At 39.8% G+C, this 21,344-nt stretch overlaps 1 protein-coding gene across 1 annotated transcript in view; it reads left to right on the forward strand.

Annotated features, from left to right (window-relative positions):
• Window positions 1-21,344, forward strand: part of DNAH6 (dynein axonemal heavy chain 6) — a 116,200-nt gene that overhangs the window by 78,388 nt on the left and 16,468 nt on the right. Inside the window, exons 58-69 of the mRNA XM_035141059.3 lie at window positions 1,173-1,240; window positions 1,627-1,807; window positions 3,132-3,311; window positions 4,474-4,707; window positions 6,800-6,935; window positions 8,023-8,180; window positions 9,983-10,173; window positions 11,404-11,564; window positions 12,135-12,223; window positions 14,116-14,262; window positions 16,715-16,853; window positions 19,922-20,041. Of these exons, the coding sequence (XP_034996950.3) occupies window positions 1,173-1,240; window positions 1,627-1,807; window positions 3,132-3,311; window positions 4,474-4,707; window positions 6,800-6,935; window positions 8,023-8,180; window positions 9,983-10,173; window positions 11,404-11,564; window positions 12,135-12,223; window positions 14,116-14,262; window positions 16,715-16,853; window positions 19,922-20,041 (1,804 nt within the window). The remainder of the gene's footprint in view (window positions 1-1,172; window positions 1,241-1,626; window positions 1,808-3,131; window positions 3,312-4,473; window positions 4,708-6,799; window positions 6,936-8,022; window positions 8,181-9,982; window positions 10,174-11,403; window positions 11,565-12,134; window positions 12,224-14,115; window positions 14,263-16,714; window positions 16,854-19,921; window positions 20,042-21,344) is intronic.

Genomic DNA, 21,344 nt, shown 5'->3' on the forward strand with positions numbered 1-21,344 from the left:
CCCCATCCAGTTGTTGGTCATTGCAATTCAAATGGTGTGTGTTTGCCACGTCTTGGGGTTGATTATGCAGGGTGGAGATAACCTGGGATCCCCCCAACATTTCATTCAAGTTTGCATCCCTGTACATTTCACTGCCCCTGCCTGCGGCAGACAACGATTTGGATTGGGCAGAGAAATGCACAAGGTAATTGGATCACAATGCATGATTGTTAAAAGGAAAGAAGAGACATTGACATGGGACTATTGTTTTTAACGACATCCTCATGCCACTGTAATGTGATTTGACTGTGACTTGAGTTTTCCTGTTTAACTTATTCAGCAGGACTTTAAGGCGGTATTTATTAAATATTTCACAGCTCCATTATGAGAGGATTGAGGAATCAATTCCAGCTCATGGTTGCTCTATGACTTTTTGGAAGTAATGAGCAAAATAACTGCAGCTGGAACTAGTATGAACATTGCCAGTACTCCTGAATGTCAAGCCCCATCAAGTTACATTAGCTTGGTTGGTTTGGCAATGAGTTGAGGAACATGAACAGTTTTTAACCCCGTTGCTCTGTGTGATCCAGGTGTATTTTAAAGCATTTGCAATCCCTGTCTTCCATATATGTACCTCTTTCAAATGCCCTTTTTATGTTTTCATTTTTAATTAGGGTTAGTGTCAGTTTACTGAAAAATAAGCCATTTTTTCCAATGTAGAAAATACAGCTTTTATAGTAGCAATTCTGTGCAGAGTTACTTGGGAATGAGTTCCATTTAATTCAGTGGGACCTACTGCTCAGAAAACATGTACCTACATTAGGCATCCCCAAACTTCGGCCCTCCAGATGTTTTGGACTACAATTCCCATCTTCTCTGACCACTGGTCCTCTTAGCTAGGGATCATGGGAGTTGTAGGCCAAAACATCTGGAGGGCCGCAGTTTGGGGATGCCTGACCTACATGGTTGCATTTTCAAATCTGTTATCTGCAATTGTATTAAACCTATTCCCCTAAATTGGAAATACAGACCAAGCATATAAAATATAATTCCATCCACCTGTAAATATGTTTAATTTGGAGGACTATATAACTCAGCTGCCTTTGATGGCCTATAGTTCATAATAGCTTATGCTTCAATGAAAATAATACATTTGGTACATTAGCCACCTTTCTCCTGTGCTTCTCTTACAGGTGTGTATCAAAGTAACAATTATCAATTTCACTGTTACCAGATCTGGCCTGGAAGATCAACTGTTAAGGTATTGTGGTCATTGTTTTTAATTCAATCTACACCACTTTCTAATTAAAAGGTGTACATTAACCTCCCTCAACATCTGTGGGAGGCTGATAGGAGCTGGAGGGTGCCAGGCTGGGGAAGTTTGGTCTACAGCATGTTTGTGGCCCTAATGTATTGTGTAATATACATAGCATGTATTACAACACAGGAAAAAATAGAGCTTAAATTTTTTCTAATGCTTGTACAGGGTTTTGTGAAAAAAGTCTGTGTAAAATTTCATAAGATCATTAAAAATGATGGTCAAGTACTTGCAATTTTATTATATATTTATATTATTTTCATTATACGTTATACATTTCACAAGATGCTGGGATTTATATTATTTATATATTATAACTTTTGTTTTAGTGATGTTGTGCGACTAGAGAGGCCTGAACTAGAGGAACAAAGAACCCAGCTCATTGTCCGAATAAATTCTGATAAGAATCAACTGAAAGCCATTGAAGACAGAATTCTTAAAATGCTTTTTACCTCAGAAGGGAATATTCTAGACAATGAAGAGCTCATCAACACACTTCAAGAATCAAAGGTAGGGGACATTAAAAAAAGGAATAATGTATATAGGGTTGTGTGGAATATCACCAAGAGAAATTATTTTAAAATGTTTACATTTTGCTAATGAGCCTTATGTAAACAATGAAGTATACAGGATGGGATGCTCTAGTCTAATGTCAGTGGCACTGCACTAATCAGAAATCTGTATATTGTGTCTAGCACTATAGGAATATTATGATAGTTGTAGCACATACAAGCAGATACAGCTGAGTTGTTTTTTTTTAAATCATAATCCCAAGAATATCACATTTTATTCTGCACATATCACACTACAGTCTTTTACCATTTGATGCAGTTAGCCTCAGTTTCCTATTTGAAATCAAGCAAATAACCAACTAAACCCTTTCCCACCAATCTGTTATGTTAGCATGACAAAATTAGAACACTTCTATTTTCAAGGTTGCAACATCTCCACCCACAAGTTTATGCTCATCATTTTCCCCATTGCTTAAATCCAGCTTCCAGTTTTGCTGTAGGAGGAACAGAAATACATAACATGCCCCTCCATTAGTTATTTCACTCATTTCCACTTGGAATCTGGGTTTCAGAATCTTCTGCATCAGGGATGTTACTTATAATATTGCATGGCTCTTACTGAAAATATTGCAGGGCTGCCTTGAAATAAAAATGATCAACGAGTTAGACTTACAGCAACAATTCTGCAAACTAAATCTCTTTCCAAGATTGGCTCATAATCTTCTGTGCATCTCAGTAATGTAACAAATACAAAAAAAAGTGAAATCTGTGAAAAACCACATACGTTCTATAATTTATGATCCAGGTTTTTCGGTCTGTATATCCTTTGCAGGCCTTTATATTTTTTCCGGAATGGGTCATCATAAAGATTCACCATGAAAGATGGTGTAGCATAGTGGCTAAAAGACTGCGTTATGAATCAGGAAGTCCCTAGTCTGGATCTTACATCTGCCATAAATCACTAGTTGATGTTAGGTAAATTAATCTCCCTCAACCTTAGTCCCAATACTAGGCAAAAGCTAATGTTAGTCATAGAGTAGATTCTTTGCTTTCAGTGGGTCTGAGTATGATTTAGTAGGATAATACCTATTTGCAATAGGATAATACTGATCTACTTTATATCATTTTTGTAAGAACCACAGCTAGATAATGCTTGCAAAATTCTTTTGAGTACTTGAAAGTGTTTTGCTGCAGCTGCTGCTGCTGTTTAATATGTTCTCAAATATGAGATATTTTTTTCACTCTGAGTAATTTATTTCACATATTTGAGGTACTGTTTCTTAAATGCGTTCAACATCCTACTTCAAAATCTATGTTGTTAGATTACATCCGGTGCTATCAAAGTGAGGCTTGTGGAAGCAGAAACGACAGAAGTAAAAATCAATGCAGCCCGTGAAAAATATCGCCCTGTCGCTACTCGGGGATCGGTCATGTATTTTGTGATTGCAAGTTTGTCAGAGATTGACCCAATGTATCAATTTTCCTTAAAGTATTTCAAACAGGTTTGGACTTCCCTCTTTTTTGAGCAATTTCACATTTGTAATTTAATTCGTGGGATGATCAGGGGCAGAGGAAGGGGGTGCGGTGGGGTGCGGTCCGCCCCAAGTGTCACCACTGGGGGGGGGGTGACAAAATGTCGGGTGGCACTCACTGCCCCTGGGTGCAGGGCATGTGCGCCGTCCCAGACGCCCGATTGGTTTGCTCCACCACTGGAGATGATGGGACCAATGGTGTGGGTTCCTCACCATGTGACAGCAGGCAGGAGCAAAGAATTGTAGGAGGCAATCTCTATATAGCAAACAGCCATATATTTCTAAGGCTAGAGCTGCAAGACTCCACCTAATTGCAGACCTCTTAATTCCTCTGAAATCAGTATCTAGGATTCAAAGAGCTACTTTAGATGTTCCCAAAGGATTATTCGTGTCTAGTAGGGTGATGACTTTTTTACAACCTCATTTCCCTGTATCATAATTTGATGAGCTTTCATTAAAGATTAGATAAAATCTTACTTTCAAAGAGATTTGATAAAAAAAACCTCACACACAAAACGATTTTAAAAATTTTATTTATCAGTTTTTTGACCATTTTTGAAGTCACTGTAAACAGATATAAAATTGAACCCAAGCTTTAGAATCACATATATACAACATTATATAGGGTCATCAAACACACAAGGAAGTTTTTTTTAGCTGCAGTAACAGTATAGACGCCGCTAGAGGACGATGTTTTGCTACCTCTCCTGTAGGTTCTTTTCCCAGCATGCCCGGCAGGGTCTGCTGGCTGAGTTTTGAGGTCCAAAAAGGTAGCTTTTACCTTGCGCAGGTGTGACATTTGTATACCCTATGTTGCTAAGAACACTCCCCATTGTGGAATGTGGTGTGGTGTCCAAATTTGATATGAAATATATGTAGAATTGTTAATACAATTTTATGAAACGGTAAAACGGCATACAAAAAAATTAAAAACGGTTTGTGCGTAACCTTTTTAAATATTTCAATTGAATATACCTCTTTTTAGTCATTAATAGGCAAAAGTTCATCCATTTGTGCTACAGGAAAGAATTTTTGAGAGAAAAATGAAAAAGTCATCACCCTAGTGTCTAGTCTTTTATGAGCTTTAGTAACAAGCACACCCAACATTATATTTCTTGGATTTCCCTTGCAGCTATTTAACACGACTATTGAAACATCTGAAAAAAACGATGTTCTGGAAGAGCGACTTGCTATACTCCTTTCTCAGACACTCTATGCAACTTATACCAATGTTTCCCGAGGCCTTTTTGAACAGCACAAGCTAATCTATAGCTTTATGCTGTGTATTGAGATCATGCGACAGAAAGAAGAACTTACAGACCTTGAATGGAACTTCTTCCTCCGTGGAGCTGCTGGTTTAGATAAGGTATATTTAGGAAGACATTTTTTATATATAATTAATGAAGTTTTTAATTTCTGGATCCTTTTCATGAGTGTGTGAGTCAACTCATTATAACCCAATTAGAACCAAATACCATTGCCAAAAGTGAACCAAGGTACCACTGTGCCTTAAAATATTTGAAATTTAAAAGCCACAGGGGGTTAAATCTCACACGACACTGGGAAAAATACAATAAGCATGTATGGGGAAGGTGTCCCATAACTAACACTGAAAAGGCAGCTTATCGAAAAGGTCAGCCTATCCAGGAGAATACCATGGTCACTGATGTCAAAAACCACTGAGATGTCCAAGAAAATTAACAGGATCAAATGCCCCCTATTCTTTTCAGTCAGATTCAAATCCAGAGGGCAATCAAAACAGTTTCCATTCTAGAACCAGGCCTGAAGCCTACCGGTAATTAGAATAGATATAGACTAGGCATCCCCAAACTTCGGCCCTCCAGGTGTTTTAGCCTACAACTCCCATGATCCCTAGCTAACAGGACCAGTGGTCAGGGAAGATGGGAATTGTAGTCCAAAACATCTGGAGGGCCGAAGTTTGGGGATGCCAAAATGACAATGACCACATTCTTGAGCCACTTGCCCATAAAGGGATTGTTGGTTCCTATAATTTACATCTTCCAGGTCCAGGCTAGGTTTCCTCCTGAGTGACCTAAGAGTGATCTTTATAGGAGGCTGATACTACCCTTTCTGTCCAAGAGGAATGTCTAACTTCCTAGACCCAACCAGACTTCCTCTCCCTTTTAGATGTAATTGACTTTGAAAAGATAGGGTCATGCGCACAGGTGGCAGACTGAACTTCACCAAGCGTGTTGTCTGTATCCTCACTTTCAACCACCAAATGTGGTCCCATAAAACTAGACCAGTCAATGCTCTGGGTGCAGCTAGTCATGGAACTGCATAAGCTAGAGGCTCCCAGCCATGCGAGCAACTTTATCTTCAGAGTGTTTGGATAACTCATCACAGAAGGCTACATATCACTGCTTATTCCAGAGTGCAACAGACTGAAAACATGAATATATAGGACTGTGTACAGCCCTCCCAGTTTTGCCCTGTGGCCCCAATCCATAGCCCCTGGATTGGGTTGATCCACTTGTGCCACCCATGCCTTGCCGTGGATTTGGAGACAGGGCTAACTAAGGTGGGAGAGAGTGGGGAAAGGAGAAGACGCTGGGTCTTCTCCTCCTTGCTGACCATGGGCAGGCAGGTTCGATCCTGAGGGGGTCTCCTCCTTTGCAAGCAGTTCCCCTGCACACATGACGGCCATTTGTGATGGAGCCACAACTGGCACCATTGGGTCCTCTCTGCTTACCAGCTTTTAAGAAGGAGCACTTAGTCCTGTGTAGTACTGCTTCAGGGGGAGAGGTGGGTGGGAAAGGCATCATCTCACCTGCATCCCTATGTTCTTTAATGAAGATGCGGGTGCAGGTAGGTCCTTTTTGCGTTCCAGGGCTGTCTCACCCTGATGTGACCAACACCCAGATCCTCCCAAATCAGCCCAGTTTGGTTTGGGGAATTAGCCAATTCAGGTGCACAGCCCTAGCATACATGTACGTACATATATATGACATAATACTGCAAATGTCGGTTTGATTTTTTTATTGTACATGTTATTTTTTAATAACCAGCTTGTTATTTTTATTTTTTTATAACTGACATCGTTATCTCCATTTGTATCCCAGCTTTCCTCCAAGAATCTCAAGGCCATGTATGCTATTGTTAATGTTTATTTAACACTAATAAAGTGGCCTTAGATTAGAAAGGCAATGTTACTGAAAACTATAATTATGTTTTACAAAACCTCATACTTTTGATACACAATTTCTAACTATATTTAATTGAAAATAAGTTCTTCATAATTTCAAGTGGGCATGTTTTAGAATTATAGCACTTGTTTCATGATATCAAGTGTTTTTCCTTTTTTAAAAAAACCCTATGTCTTCATTTTGAGGGTTTTTTTCTGCTGTACTCATATTTGAAATAATAAATTGTCAGACTGCACACTCTACGCAACCTGTCACCACACTACTTGACATAGCCTGTCTTATTTATAATAGGAGCGGACTGAAAAACCTGAGATTCCATGGCTTGAAGATAATACGTGGTTTATGTGCTGTGACTTAGATGAAACACTGCCATGTTTTGCAGGAATTGAAACGGACATACAGACGATGCACATTTTTATTAAATTAGGTAACATGATAAATATGAAATGGGATTGTAAAGGACTTTTCCTATCATGCATCTACACATGAGAGAGTTGTATGCTTACTTCTATGATACGTTGCCTGCTTTTGAATATTAGTTATTTGTTTTTCTGTGTTTCAATAGATTTTTGTTAGTGTAACTTGAATTTACTTTTTTTTCTGTTTGATTATTGCTCAGGGGTTGACAAGAGTTATTTGTTATACATGTTGTTTTCACACTAGATGACATCTTAAGTGAATAACATTGCTGTGGGACATATTAAAATATTCCAGTTGACTTGCAGTACAGTATATATATTTAAAATCTATTTCCACACAAAGGAAATCAAATAGAAGTGTGATTTGTTTCTGGGCTCAATTGGAAGTGTTTGTTTTGACCTTTGAGCCTACGAAAGTGTGTTTAGGTTTGCATTCTGGTTTGGTTAGGTTTTGGTTTTAATCTTTGAACTATTTTATTAATCACTTTGGGTTGTTTTATAAAGAAAATGACTAACAAGTACAAAAAAATATTATTATTGTAGTAATACTTTCCAGATGTGGACTATAGCTGCCATCATCCTTGACCAGTGGCCATACTGGGACAGGTTAATAAGGGGTTGTAGTCCAAAACATGGAGGCACCACGTTGGCTACCCCAGGACTATTGATGTATGTAGTGGTGCAGTTAAATTCTCACCAGAAATTCCATAGAATTTCAAATTATTTAGTTGTCAATTTTAAATGGATGTTGTATTTTAATTTAACCAAACACATTCTGTTTCATCCCATCAGTGTCCACAGCAGTATTCTCATTATGCTTATCTTGTTCAGAAAAATGAAAATTGCTAAGAACTAACCCCATGTATTTTCAGAACTGTTACATATCTGATAGAGCCATTTTCAGAACTGTTACATATCTGATAGAGCTGTGCTGCGAAACGGGGCGGGGGCCGGAGGGATCTTCGCGCCAGGGCGCCAGATGTGCTTAAGACGGCCCTGGATAGAGCTACGGCTTTCCCAATGTTACCTGAATAATGATTTTCTTTTAGGAAAGGGTGAGCTAAAGTGGCTTGAAATTATAATACTCTTTTGTAGGACAACTTGAGCTTCGTATTAACCCAGAACAATGGGAAGGCTATGAAACTGAAACGGAAAGCAGTAAAAAAAGAGACGATAAATCACACGATTCCTGGGACACTAGGCTGACCATGTTTCAGAAATTAATTGTGGTGAAGTGTTTTATGGAAGAAAAGGTAAGCCGTGTCCATTAACAATTCAAGGCACTATCTTAGGGGTGATGCAGTTTGCAAGAGATGGAAGAGCTCATCTGCCTCATTCTCAACAATAAGCAATCATATGGGCAATACGGCCTGTACCTGCCTCCCTCTAGGTGTGTGACTAATTGTGGCTGTGACTCTAGAATAGGACATAGAGACATAGGAAGCTGCCTTATACAGAGTCAATCTATTGGTCCATAGCTCAGTATTATCACCACTCGTTGGCAATAGCTCTCCAGGGTTTCAGGCTGAGTTATTTCCCAGCCCTGGCTGGTGATGCCAAAAATCAAAGATGGGGAAATTTTGCACTCAAGGCATGTACTGTGCCACTGAGCTAAGGCAAGGCAAGGCAAGATAAGGTTTTGTCTTATACCATTCATAACTGTGCCACTGCATTCAGCATACATATCTCAAAAGCTAGGGTGATAATAATTATGCAACCTTTCTAACTATTAACAGTTAAGATAGGCATACTGGGAGAGTCCCATGGTTGCCATGAAATCCTGAGCATAGATGTTGCAGTTACCCAAGACCACATTCCTAGGTTCTTCCAACACAACACTGGCAACAACCTCAGCCAGGGAGATGCCAGTGGGAAGCATATAATGGTTACGATATATTCTAACAGTTGTTTCTTTTAAGTGTTCCAGAGTTCGCTACATGCAGTACCCGAAAACAACTAATTCTGTACTGTAAAATACAAACACGGGACTTTTCAGTTTAGCTAGGCCAACCTTTCAACCTTTTTGAGTCCGTGGCTGCATACTTTTTGTGGCTCCCTTGTGGGGAAATGCGCTGTACTCCTCAGAAGCCCAGTTATGTTATCCCTTGCCTGCAGAGCCAGCAGTCCCTCACCCCTTTTCAAACATCATCCCTTGTGGAGTGTTCCCTCAGCCCTCTCTCCTCTCCTTGGTACCACTGCCCCTCTCTCCTCTCTGAGTACCACTGCCCCTGGCCTCTGAGCTCTCCCCACTGCCCCAAAGAGAGAGGTGCCTCCTCACACTGCCCCATAGGAACCTGGGAAGAGGATGCCCCCAACCTTAGTGGCCCAACAGAGATTGGCTCAAGGTGAACGTGAGGCCAGTCTTGGGAGGCAGCAGTGGGTGCTGCTGGGCCTGCATGGTGGGAAGGCTCCCTTTCAGCACCTGCTTCCGGGCAGGCCTGCCTGCCTGCTTGCCCAGCCTCTCTCATCCTCTTGCTTGCTTACTCAGAGGATGTCGCAGCTTCTGGCAACCAGCATCCCTGGCCAGCCCCATAGGCACCATTCGCCTGGGGAGCTTGTAGCCAGGGTTGCTGCAACAAACAGCTGTGCAATCCTTTGGGAGGCAGAAACGTGAGAGAGCATCAGAGGAGGGAGGGAAGGAAAGAGGGATGGAGGCCAGGGTTGTCTGCGGTACCCCTGACCATCTTTCAAGTCACCCAGGGTGCCTCTGAGCTACGCATAGACTCAAAACAATATTATTTTCTCTATCACTTGTATGTAACAGAAGCCCTGGTACAATATAGTAATGTGTTATGCAAAATATTCTTTTTAATGTGTTTGTGGGAGGAGATGGGGGGGGGAGAAGGTTTATTGGTTTGTGGGGAGTGGTCCATCTTGTTTTATTTTGTATTTTTCTCTTGCATTTTTATGTTTTGAACTGCACTAAGATCTGCAGACAAAGGGCGGTATACAAATGTAATAAATAAAATGAATGAATGAATGAATGAATGATGTAAATGAAACCAGTTCTTTTTTAATCCCTGCTTTTGTAAAACGGCTGTTTTAACATTTATAGATTGTTTCTGCACTTACTGAATTTGTAATAGAGAACCTTGGGAAACAATTCATAGAGAATCCCCCAGTTGATTTGGCAACTCTTTATCAAGATATGTCTCCTTCAACACCACTGGTGTTCATCTTGAGTACAGGCTCTGACCCCATGGGGGCTTTCCAGAGGTTTGCAAAAGAACGGGGATATTCAGAAAGGTATAGATCATATATTTTCATTATATGTACTACTGTATTTGATTTCCATATGATGAAACATTTGGGTAGGATCTCTCTAACTTTTATTAATGATTCTGTTCCAATAGATACAAAAATATACATTATAAAGGATGAGGCAGTTTCTCAAGTAACCTGGTCCTGAGCTGTGTAGGCTAGTACCAACACTTTGAACTCAGCCTGGTTGCAGCGTTTCAGGCAATGTAAATCGGCGTATCAGGCAGTGTTATATCCTAGTAGTAGTTTGCCTCTACAAACAACCTACCATAGCCACCACATTCTGCATCAAGGGTAGCCCCACGTAGACTGCATTACAGTAATCCAACTGTGGTTTGGCTACATCAGTTGTTTCCCCCAATCAGTTGGGGAGATGAGGGGATGTGTCACTATTACCAGGACAACCAGGCTGACACTATCTTTTTAGCTGCACTGTTGTGGTCTCATTGCCCCACAGAGCAACAGGGGGCAAATTCCCTTCCCTGAAGTGACTGAAGGGCACACATTGTGGTATTCTTTTGTCATACCTGGGAGCCACAAAAGTCTGTCCTCCTCTCTTGAATCAACAAGGTCTAATGGGATTTTAGAAATAACATGTACACTGCTTTAATCTTAGCCTTGGTCGCCTTCTTTAGGTATCAGAGTTTCCAGTTTTCACACGGTAATGACATGAGATCTACCATAGATTTATACTATTTTTCTACTTCTTTTTAAATATGCCAGCCATGTTCGAACAGAAGTTTACTTGACAATGAAAAGTCACATTTCTAGCCCAAGGGATTTTTCACTGTAAAATTTCAAAGTTTTGTAGCTGTTCCTATCAGTGGAGGAGGCAGTTTGCATAGAAATGTCTTACTAATAATCATTTACAAAATTACTGGTAACTTAAACTTTCAACCAGGAAGGAATCTACTGTATTTACCAAAACTGATTTTGAAAAGAGATATAACAAAAAAACTGGTGGGTAGCAATATACTTGCATTTGACTCCAATCCATATATGAATATTTGAAGGTGGAGCTCTTTTTATTTGGAGGCCTAAGTAATAGATAAAATGTCTGAACTATTTAGCAATGCAGTCCGAACACATTTGCTTAGAAGTAAGCATTTTTGAGTTGTGTACCCACACAATTCAAAAAGTGTGCATAGGTTATCTAAGTAATATATGCAAACTACATGTAATTTGAATACCAACAAAATATATTCTGTCTTTCAGAGTGCAGTCCATTTCATTAGGACAGGGTCAAGGACCTATTGCAGAAAGAATGATTAAGGATGCATTGAAATCAGGAAACTGGGTGTTTCTGCAGAACTGTCACCTTGCTGTTTCATGGATGTTAGCTATGGAAGAGCTTATAAAAACTTTTACAGAGCCAAGTATGTTCCCCACCTTTCTGTTTCAGGCATGCTATATACCTCAAAAAAGAGGGGGGGTGTTGTAGGGTTTTTTTTTAAAAATAGCTTCTAAAACGAGTGTCCTCATTTTGGGTTTTGTGGTACTCATTCACTTTTAATCACCATCTTTATCATTTTTAAAACTGATCTCATGCATTATCTTCATTATGCTTACAACTATTATTTTAAGTGGGCCACCATTAGTTATCCCCACATTGTAAATTAATTAGATCCCGCTTAACATAACCTGTTGAAATGAAATGGAATTGGTGAGAAAACTGACTGTTAGATAGTGCCCATAACATTTAAAACACTGTTTTTTCTATGGGAAACAGTTTAGAGCAGTGTTTCCCAACCTTGTGCCTCCAGCTGTTTTCGGACTACAATTCCCATCATTCCTGACCACTGGTCTTGCTAGCTAGGGATGATGGGAATTGTAGTCTCAAAACATTTGGAGGCACAAGGTTGGGAAACACTGGTTTAGAGCTTCACTTTATTCTGAAACGTAATATGCCTTAAACCGTCATGTGACTAAAATGTTTTGTTTTTCAGATGTCTCTATCCATGAAAGCTTCAGACTCTATTTGAGTTCCATGCCATGTGCTATCTTCCCTGTCACTGTCCTTCAGAATTCTGTCAAGGTAGTAAAATGGGAAATGCAAATCCAGAATAAAAAGCACCCAGAACATTGTGGGGTTGTACTCATTGAGGCAGCGGTTAGCTGTCTCCAAAGTTGGGAAATAAGGAACATAGGAGATGTAAAATAACTGCTATAACCTCCATGCGAGTAGTCAGATCAGCTTTAGGCATCTACTTCCTTGACACCTAGTTATTTGCTTGTTTGTTTAAAAAAGTAACGTAAGGGGGGGAAACAAAAGTACGAAAAAACAGACCCTGTACAGGTTAAATTGTGATAGAGGAGGAGACAAGAGAGGATGAAAGAGGCAAAGATGACAAGGAATGAATTTGCACAATTGAGTTATGCAAACTTAGGCTTCATTTTGGTTAATGGTGAGGACTAAAGGAAGAAAGGGGGCATCATGTAGGTAGTTGTCCTAGGATGGCGTTCGAGGTACAGGCCAGTAAGCGGCAGGGGATATATTGGGATAGGAGGCCACTTTTCCATGCAGTTTTGTCTTTGCCATCTCTTCCTTGCTCTTGGAATTATATCCCCAGCTTGCTTTCTTACATTTTATATGCCACCTTTTGCCTGAGGAGCTCAAGGAGGTTCTATCCTTTCCATTTCTAGCCTCACAAAAACCCTGTGAGGCATGTTAGGCTGAGAAGCAGTGTGCATTTAAAGTTGAGCCCCATATGTTACTGCTTTTTAAAGCATTCTGAATTTGTTGGGGAGACAATCAATCAATCTTTATTGCGGTCAAAGACCAGACAGGTTGGGGAGACATGCGTCCCATGAGAAAAGTTCCATTCAATTACTTCTTTTTCTTCTGCATTACTTAAGTATTATATTCATATGATTTTGCAGAAAAATTGTCTTACCATGAACTGCACTACCTCTACTAATTTTAGTAATGCTACCTGTGGCTACAATTGGTTTCTACTTGTTAAAGCAGTTTTCCAGTAACCCAATATCTAGGAGCTTAAAAATATAATTTCCAAATAAAACCCATAGGAGTTGTTTTGTCGTATCAATTCTTACTTGCATTATTCTACTTGCATATATATTGGTTGCTTCCCCCTGCCCCCTCTTGCATAAGTTGATTTCTGTTTTCTTTGCTCTAAATTTCCTTATTGTCATAACATAGAGTTCCATTTCCATATATTTCCTGGGGTAAGCAATCAGTGCATTAATATGGTTAAAAGCTGTGAGCCTCCTTCTGAATATAAAATACAGTTTGCATACAGATAGCTGCTAATTCATAAATTAAACGTGACAACACAGTGAGAAACTAGAAGGCAAACCTATGTAGCTCAGTCCTATACAGTGGAACCTCGGTTTATGAACACCTCGGTTTATGAATTTTCGGTTTACGAACGCCGCAGACCCATCTGGAACGAATTAATTCATTTCCCATTACTTTCAATGGGAAAGTTCGCTTCAGTTTATGAACGCTTCAGTTTATGAACAGACTTCCGGAACCAATTACACCCATGCTTCAGTTTATGAACGCTTCAGTTTAAGTACTCCGCGGACCCGTCTGGAACGGATTAATCCACTTTCCATTACTTTCAATGGGAAAGTTCGCTTCAGTTTATGAACGCTTCAGTTTAAGTACTCCGTGGACTGTCTGGAACAGATTAATCCACTTTCCATTACTTTCAATGGGAAAGTTTGCTTCAGTTTATGAACAGACTTCCAGAACCAATTGTGTTCATAAACCGAGGTACCACTGTATCTGTGCAAGTAAATATTTGTAACTACTGCTTCATGGCAGGATTACAAACTGTAATGTTATCCTAGGATCGCAAGAATATTATTCTGCCGCTTTGGGCCAGTTTATCAGTGCAGATGTTTAGCAGTCAGTCTAGTAAGTGTATAACAAAACATTTGTTTATATCTGTGTGTATTCAGGTAACCAATGAACCCCCGAAAGGTCTACGGGCAAACATCAGACGAGCATTCACAGAAATGACATCTTCGTTTTTTGAAGAAAATATCCTGGGGAAAACCTGGAGAAAAATAATCTTTGGCATTTGTTTCTTCCATGCTATCATTCAGGTACCTCTTATTATTTTAAGAATATGGGAAAAGGGCAGCAGCAGCAATAGCTTCAGTAGATGTTACGCTATTCAGAAAACATATATCCCCTCTTTCTTTCTCCCTCTCCACAAATTTGTATTCTGCCTTTCTTCCACATTACTGTGGGTAGCAGCGCAGGTGGGGGCTATCCCATTTTTATCACAATCTTAAGGTCTAGGCACGAGTTTCTTATATGAATATTTTCATTAGTTATTTTTAATTATTGGAAAATTAAAGGAGCAAATGTTTTCAAATGTTTCTCAGGACAGAAAATGCAATTCCTTTTTTTTTTAACCAATAAATTTTTATTGATTTTCCATTTTCAGCAACTTATACATTACATATTAGTCCAAACAACACATAGCTGTCTCCAGCTCGGACTTCCCCCCACCCCACCAACAGGTATATTAGTTCTCACTTCTCGCGTATTTCAACTATTCTTGATAATCAACAATGTAGAATTTAACTCATTACCGCCAACGTTTTCATTCCATTATAGTTCTTTCTTGCATACAGAAAATGCAATTCCTGTTTGCTGCGTTTACAGCAGTAGATGAGCATATTTATTGCTTTAATTTAATCCAAAAGGCATATTGCTGTTGAGGAGAGGGAAATGTGCTGTCCAATTACTCTGTGCCCCACATGTAAGAAGGGAGAATCAGGAGAGCCTCCTCCTCCCCCCCCCCCCGCAGGATTCTCATTTGTCTCTCCTAGAGTTTTTTCTGTGTCCTTTGTGTCACATTTTCACAGAGCTAAGGATAGAGATAGATGGGGTTATCTGGGGCTACATCCAAGTTTCCTGTACTGAAATAAAACAACCTGTAAATTTTGCATTTTTGCTGAAGTGTGCAATAAAATGTCGCAGAAATGTACAGATTTTAGACCAGAACAGTCTGTAAAAGTTAGAAGTTCCATTTCTAATGCATTTGTAATAGTCTCACTTATGAAAAGGCTCCTTTTGAATTCTAAAGCAGTTGGATCAGAAGTGGATATCAGTGAAACACAATTATGCCTCAGTTTATCTTGATTATGTCCAAAGAACTTCGCTTTGGAAACATGGGCATTTCTAATTTTGAAATATAGATGCTTCCCCTTGGTAGTAGTGTTGAAATACTATACATACTTGAGAATTGGTGTAGGTCTCAGTAAATGCAATAGAACTTACTTCTGAATAGACATTCATTGAATGGAGCTTTGAATTCATGTACTGTACAGTGTTTTTGATTACAGTCATACCTCGGTTTAAGTATGCCTCGGTTTGAGTACTTTCAGTTTAAGTACTCCGCGGACCCGTTTGGAACAGATTAATCCACTTTCCATTACTTTCAATGGGAAAGTTCACTTCAGGTTAAGTACGGACTTCCAGAACCAATTACACTCATACTTCGGGTTAAGTACGCTTCAGGTTGAGTACTCCGTGGACCCATCTGAAACGGATTAATCCACTTTCCATTACTTTCAATGGGAAAGTTCACTTCAGGTTAAGTACTCCACGGACCGTCTGGAACGGATTAATCCACTTTCCATTACTTTCAATGGGAAAGTTCACTTCAGGTTAAGTACGCTTCAGGTTAAGTACTCCATGGACCGTCTGGAACGGATTAATCCACCTTCCATTACTTTCAATGGGAAAGTTCACTTCACGTTAAGTACAGACTTCCGGAACCAATTGTGTACTTAAACTGAGGTACCACTGTAGTAAAATCCTGTAGAAGAGTCAATATTTACTGAGCAGCTAGTGTTTCCATCTAACTTTTATACCAGGTTTCCCACGGCTTCCTCTGCTTTGTGATGATTCCTGAGCCATTCAGAAACAACAGCTTTCCCAAAAATCACAGAGCCAAGGAGGAACAACCCAGCCAAGACCTTCCACACACCCACTCAACTCTGTAAAAACTGGTTGATTTCCTGATCTATGGACATTACTAGTTAGTCCTCCCAGATTCCCAGAACACTTGCCATACACTGCTGGTATCTAAAAAGCCCTGCCCTTCAGCTTGGTCTCCAGATCAACAAGGATCCTTAATGGTGCATATCTCAGATGCAAACTAGGTGCAGTAATAAAATAAAATAAAATCCTGAGTAAGGAATAAGTATATTCATTACATTTTCCAAAACCAAAAGAGCCCTTCTCCTAGTTAATTTCCTAGAGCATGTTTGTGCTACCTGACAGAATGATCACAGTTTAACAGGATCAATGAATGAATGAAATAATCCATGAAATGGCACTCAGTAGGAAATTAGCCAAACTGATTGCAGAGGGAGGCAAATAATTGTTACACTAAAAGGACACTGTGCTCTGGTTTCTCTTCAGAATGTACACATCTTTTACATTTTACGATAAAAAAAAATCCACAAAAACCACGTCGTGAAGTTCAGAAGACACTGATCAAACCTAGTTTAATCTCTTTGTTGTCTCTTAATCTTCAAGGAGAGGAAAAAATTTGGACCTCTTGGCTGGAACATTTGTTATGAATTTAATGACAGTGACAGAGAATGCGCCTTATTGAACCTCAATCTTTATTGTCAAGAGGGGAAGGTGCCTTGGGATGCCCTCATATATATAACAGGTACAATATTTTGTCAGTTTAATAACAGCTGTAATATTATTGCTTATCCATGCACACCTTATTCCACAGTAAATGGGTGGGTGGCGGCTAACAGATTGAGATTGAATCCCAACAAAACAGACATGCTGTTTCTGATCTTGCACATGCAACCCATTTTTCCTGTCAGCCACATACTCCAATTTTTTGTCTGTTTTATGTATCTTGCTATCCACATCTGGTTAGCATGCATACCTTCCTTGACCACAAGGAGTTTGAGTTGACACTCTCCTCAAGAATAAACAATGTTAAGAAGAAGTTTAGAATTTGTGAAGAGTCAGGCATGGTGGAATATGTATTAAGTTTAGAATGTATGTTTAAAACATACAGAATCTGGTTTATAGTAGTTTAGGCAATGCATATTTCCTTTTAGGATAGTGATTTTATCTCACTAAAGTTAAAACTGCATTTTGCATACGTTACAGTGTTTTACTTACTATTTGGTTTGTACAAATGCTGTTTAAAATGGGGTTGAATTATCTCTGTGATAAAGTACTAACATTTCAAGCGAGCTTTAAATGTCATGCTTGTTTATTTATTCATTTTTGTTTGGCTTTACATTTTTTGCCAGTAGTTACCCGTGTCACAGGATAAATCGTCTCACTTGTTATAAACAGCAAATGTTCTATTAGTCTGTGCTGTGTTCTACCAAGCTGAAGAGTAGAATTACTGCAAATTCTTTGAGCTGAATGCAAGTGCTTTCAAGGTTGCTTGCTAAGTGAAGGCTATTCAGTGGGCACAAATTGCAACTGAAAGTACTCTGTCAGGATGAGTTGTGAAGATTTGTGCATTCACCCATGTCTGTCAAACACTTAGTTACAGCTAATTTGTTTTATTTCAACGGCGGTCTCACCGAGATTCGTTCTCAGCTGTGTAGGACCAACTATTTTTACTAAGTTGTTTATTATATTTATACCTTACTGCATGGCTCATTGTCCCCTAGACCAGTGATTCCCAATTGGTGATCCACAGACCCTGTGGGTCCACATAACCCACCCAGGGGGTCCGTGGCACCATTCACATAACAAAAACTATCATAGAGATATCAAAATTTCCAAAAGTAGGTGATCCATGGCTTGGTTTTTGAAAAGCATGTGGTACGCAGTACTTAGCTAATTGGGAACCACTACCCCAGACCCATTGTTCGGTCCCACCTCCTGCCCACCTAGCAGTTCGAAAGCACGTCAAAGTGCAAGTAGATAAATAGGTACCGCTCTGGCAGGAAGGTAAACAATGTTTCCGTGTGCTGCTCTGGTTCGCCAGAAGCGGCTTAGTCATGCTGGCCACATGACCCGGAAGCTGTACGTCGGCTCCCTCGGCCAATAAAGCGAGATCAGCCCCGCAACCCCAGAGTCGTCTGCGACTAGACCTAATGGTCAGGGGTCCCTTTACCTTTACCTTTTTACCCCAAACCAAAGTGGCTTGCAACAAAGAATGACAGCAGCCATGATGTTCGCAACAATGAAACCAGTCTAAAGGGAAAGTTGAAAATGTCTACAGTTAGAATTGGACTTGGAGATTAAAATCCACCTCCGGACCATTTTAAATATAGTAAACAGCAGCAGATAAAATACTCTTAATTCAGTTATGCATAAACAATCAGCCCCTCATCTGGATACTTACTGAATCAAGGACATTTTTTACCATTCACTATTTCTGAATTAAGAACATGTTGACTAGTTTTGAGGAAGTGAGGATAGGTGGCCTGGAGAGCTTCCTGCAAGAGAGAAGGACCTATGGTTCTACTTGGCTAGTCCTGAGTTTGTTTACCCACTATGGCTATTTGAATTCCACAGCTCCAAAACAGTCACAGAAAGCATCGTACACTGAAGAAAACCTGAGTTGCATGAGCTTCTCAGTCTCTTCCATTTCATCAGCTGTTGAAATTTTCCTCCCCACAACAGCTCTAAATGTGACTTTGAGATACTACTGTCACCACATTCAATTCCAGCCAATACAATTTTTGTTTCTTTTCTCACTATGTTATGCAGGGACTGTGAAATCCCTGCTATAACCACGAAGGCCTCATTTTACTGCATTACTATCCTCTGTACATAAAAATTAGTTCCTTTGATCCAGCTTCTTAATATCTGGAAACAAAGGTATGTCATACACAAAACGTCAGGAGACATTATCTTATTTGAACAGAGCTGGTCAGTAAAACATTATCATTGGGAGCTATTAATCATTCTTCCCTGGATTGAATTAAATAATGCATATCATCTCTTCTTAAAGGGATGAAATGCTTGCTTATCTCTTCAAAATAAGCATATTAGATACCAGTTCAAACAAACTCAGAAGATATCAAAGCTCGTTTCACAGTAGCTTTCTCAAGGTAGAAAGAATTTTATCCAGAAAGCAAAATTTCACAATACCAGTCCTCCATCAGTAGCCATTTTCAAACCCTTCAGGTTTAACCTGTATTCCTTCCAGCAGACAGATATCCTAACAGTTTTACAGTAGATTTATTCTGCCAACTGCAAAGTACATTTTTTTCAGACTGATCTTTCTGCCATTTGAGCTATTTTTAAGGAAGTTCACCGAAAAATCAGCACTTCTGACATGGGTTACCATATGTCCAGGTTTTCCTGGACATTTTCATGATTTCCGTAAATTCCGCCCAGATGATATTAGTGCTGGCTGGACAAATCCTGGATATGTCTGGGTCGTATTGCAGCCCTATTCAGTAATCCGAATGCCTTAAATAACTGGACATTATTGCCATATAAAATAAATATAGTTCTGGATACAGGTTAGTTTTGATGTAGAATGAAAATGTTAAAAATCTGGTTTGTATCCAGTGTTAGTCCTGCTCAGAGATGACCTGTTTAAATTATTGGGCATAACTAACTTTCATGCATTCATTTCAGCGGGCCTACTCTGAATTCTGAAGACTCAATGAATTCTTGTTTGAGAACATTACATTTTATTAACTAACAGTTCAGCAATATGAAAATATATACCCAGAGAAAATGAATTAAGTACAAAAAGTGAAAGATGTCATCATAATCTGTAAAACTGATGTTTTGCAGGCGAAATTACATATGGAGGACGAGTTACAGATGCCTGGGATCAGAGATGTCTTCGCACAGTCCTAAGGAGGTTTTTTGCTCCTGAAACGTTAGAAGAAGAGTATAAATATTCAGAATCAGGTAAATATATTTTCAGGTTGTGGAGGTCTCACACATTAGTAGAAGATTCTGTTAAAACAACAAAGAGTCCTTTGGCACCTTAGGTGTAGACATTTATTATACATTTTTAGTTGTGAGTCCTTAGTCGCTTTCAGCACAGAACTGTGCAGCTATATATAGAAAACCTGCTGACTGCTAGATATGCTTATATGCTTAATAATAATAATAATAAATTTTAATTTATATCCCGCCCATCTGGCTGGATTTCACCAGCCACTCTGAGCAGCTTCCATCTTCCACCACAACCCTAACCCATAGCCCTGCCCTAACCCTAACCCTAACCCAATAGAACACAGCTACAGCTAAGTCCTATGATACAACCACTTGTGTACAGGCTCATCGGATAGAGACTTGTCTTTCCTGAACTCACTGTTTTGGTGCTTCAAGCCATATAGCCATTCTCTTTACTGTCTGCCAATTTACTGCAGTGGACAATGAAGCCACTGGATTGGGTACCGTAATTCCCTCATCATGTGACAGACAGAAGCCAATAATTGTGGGAGGCAGGCTCAATCTCCTCAGTTTTTTTCCCCTCCTGCCTGCCAGAACAGTTTGTATGAATACGTATATTTAGATTGGTATTTATTGGTTTTGCCAAATGGGCAGAGCAATATTGGCATTCACAAAGGTATTACGTCCCTTGCAGTAATGACTGACGCACTGTTGTTTCCAGTGAAGATTCCCCAAGTGATCATTCCACAAACACATGTATAAGATACAGATTCAATGGCTGGCTCCTTCTGAGCGTAAGAGAAAAGAAGCCTTACTGCACTGGGCTCCCCACTCAGCCTCTTTCCACTGATGCAACGTTGCATGCATGTATGATGTCACACACGTGCGACTCATGGCAGCTACCCAATCTTAGATGCCTCACAACAACCCTGTCAGATAGGTTAGGCGGAGAATGAGTGACTGACTCATGGCCATTCAGCGAGCTTCACGGCTGCGTGGGGATTTGAACCCACTTAATCACACTAGTGGTTCAAGAACACATTCCAGCCAGGCAAAAGCACTCAAGAGGGATACAGGAGGCAGTGTTGACTGGGAGAGTCCCGAGGGCCACATAGAGAAATCTGGGGGGCTGTATTTACCCACCTGGCTTGAGGTTCTTCACCATAGCTGCCAAGTTCTCCCTTTTTTAAAGGGAAATTTCCTTATGCTGAATAGGCTTCCTCGTGAGAAAAGGGGAAACTTGGCAGCTATGTTCTCCACTCCTGATCTAGCAGTAAGCAACACCTGTTTCTCAGAATCAGATGACTGAAGA

Source organism: Zootoca vivipara, chromosome 15 (genome assembly GCF_965207765.1).
Source record: "Zootoca vivipara chromosome 15, rZooViv2.hap1.1, whole genome shotgun sequence".
NCBI lineage: Eukaryota > Metazoa > Chordata > Lepidosauria > Squamata > Lacertidae > Zootoca > Zootoca vivipara.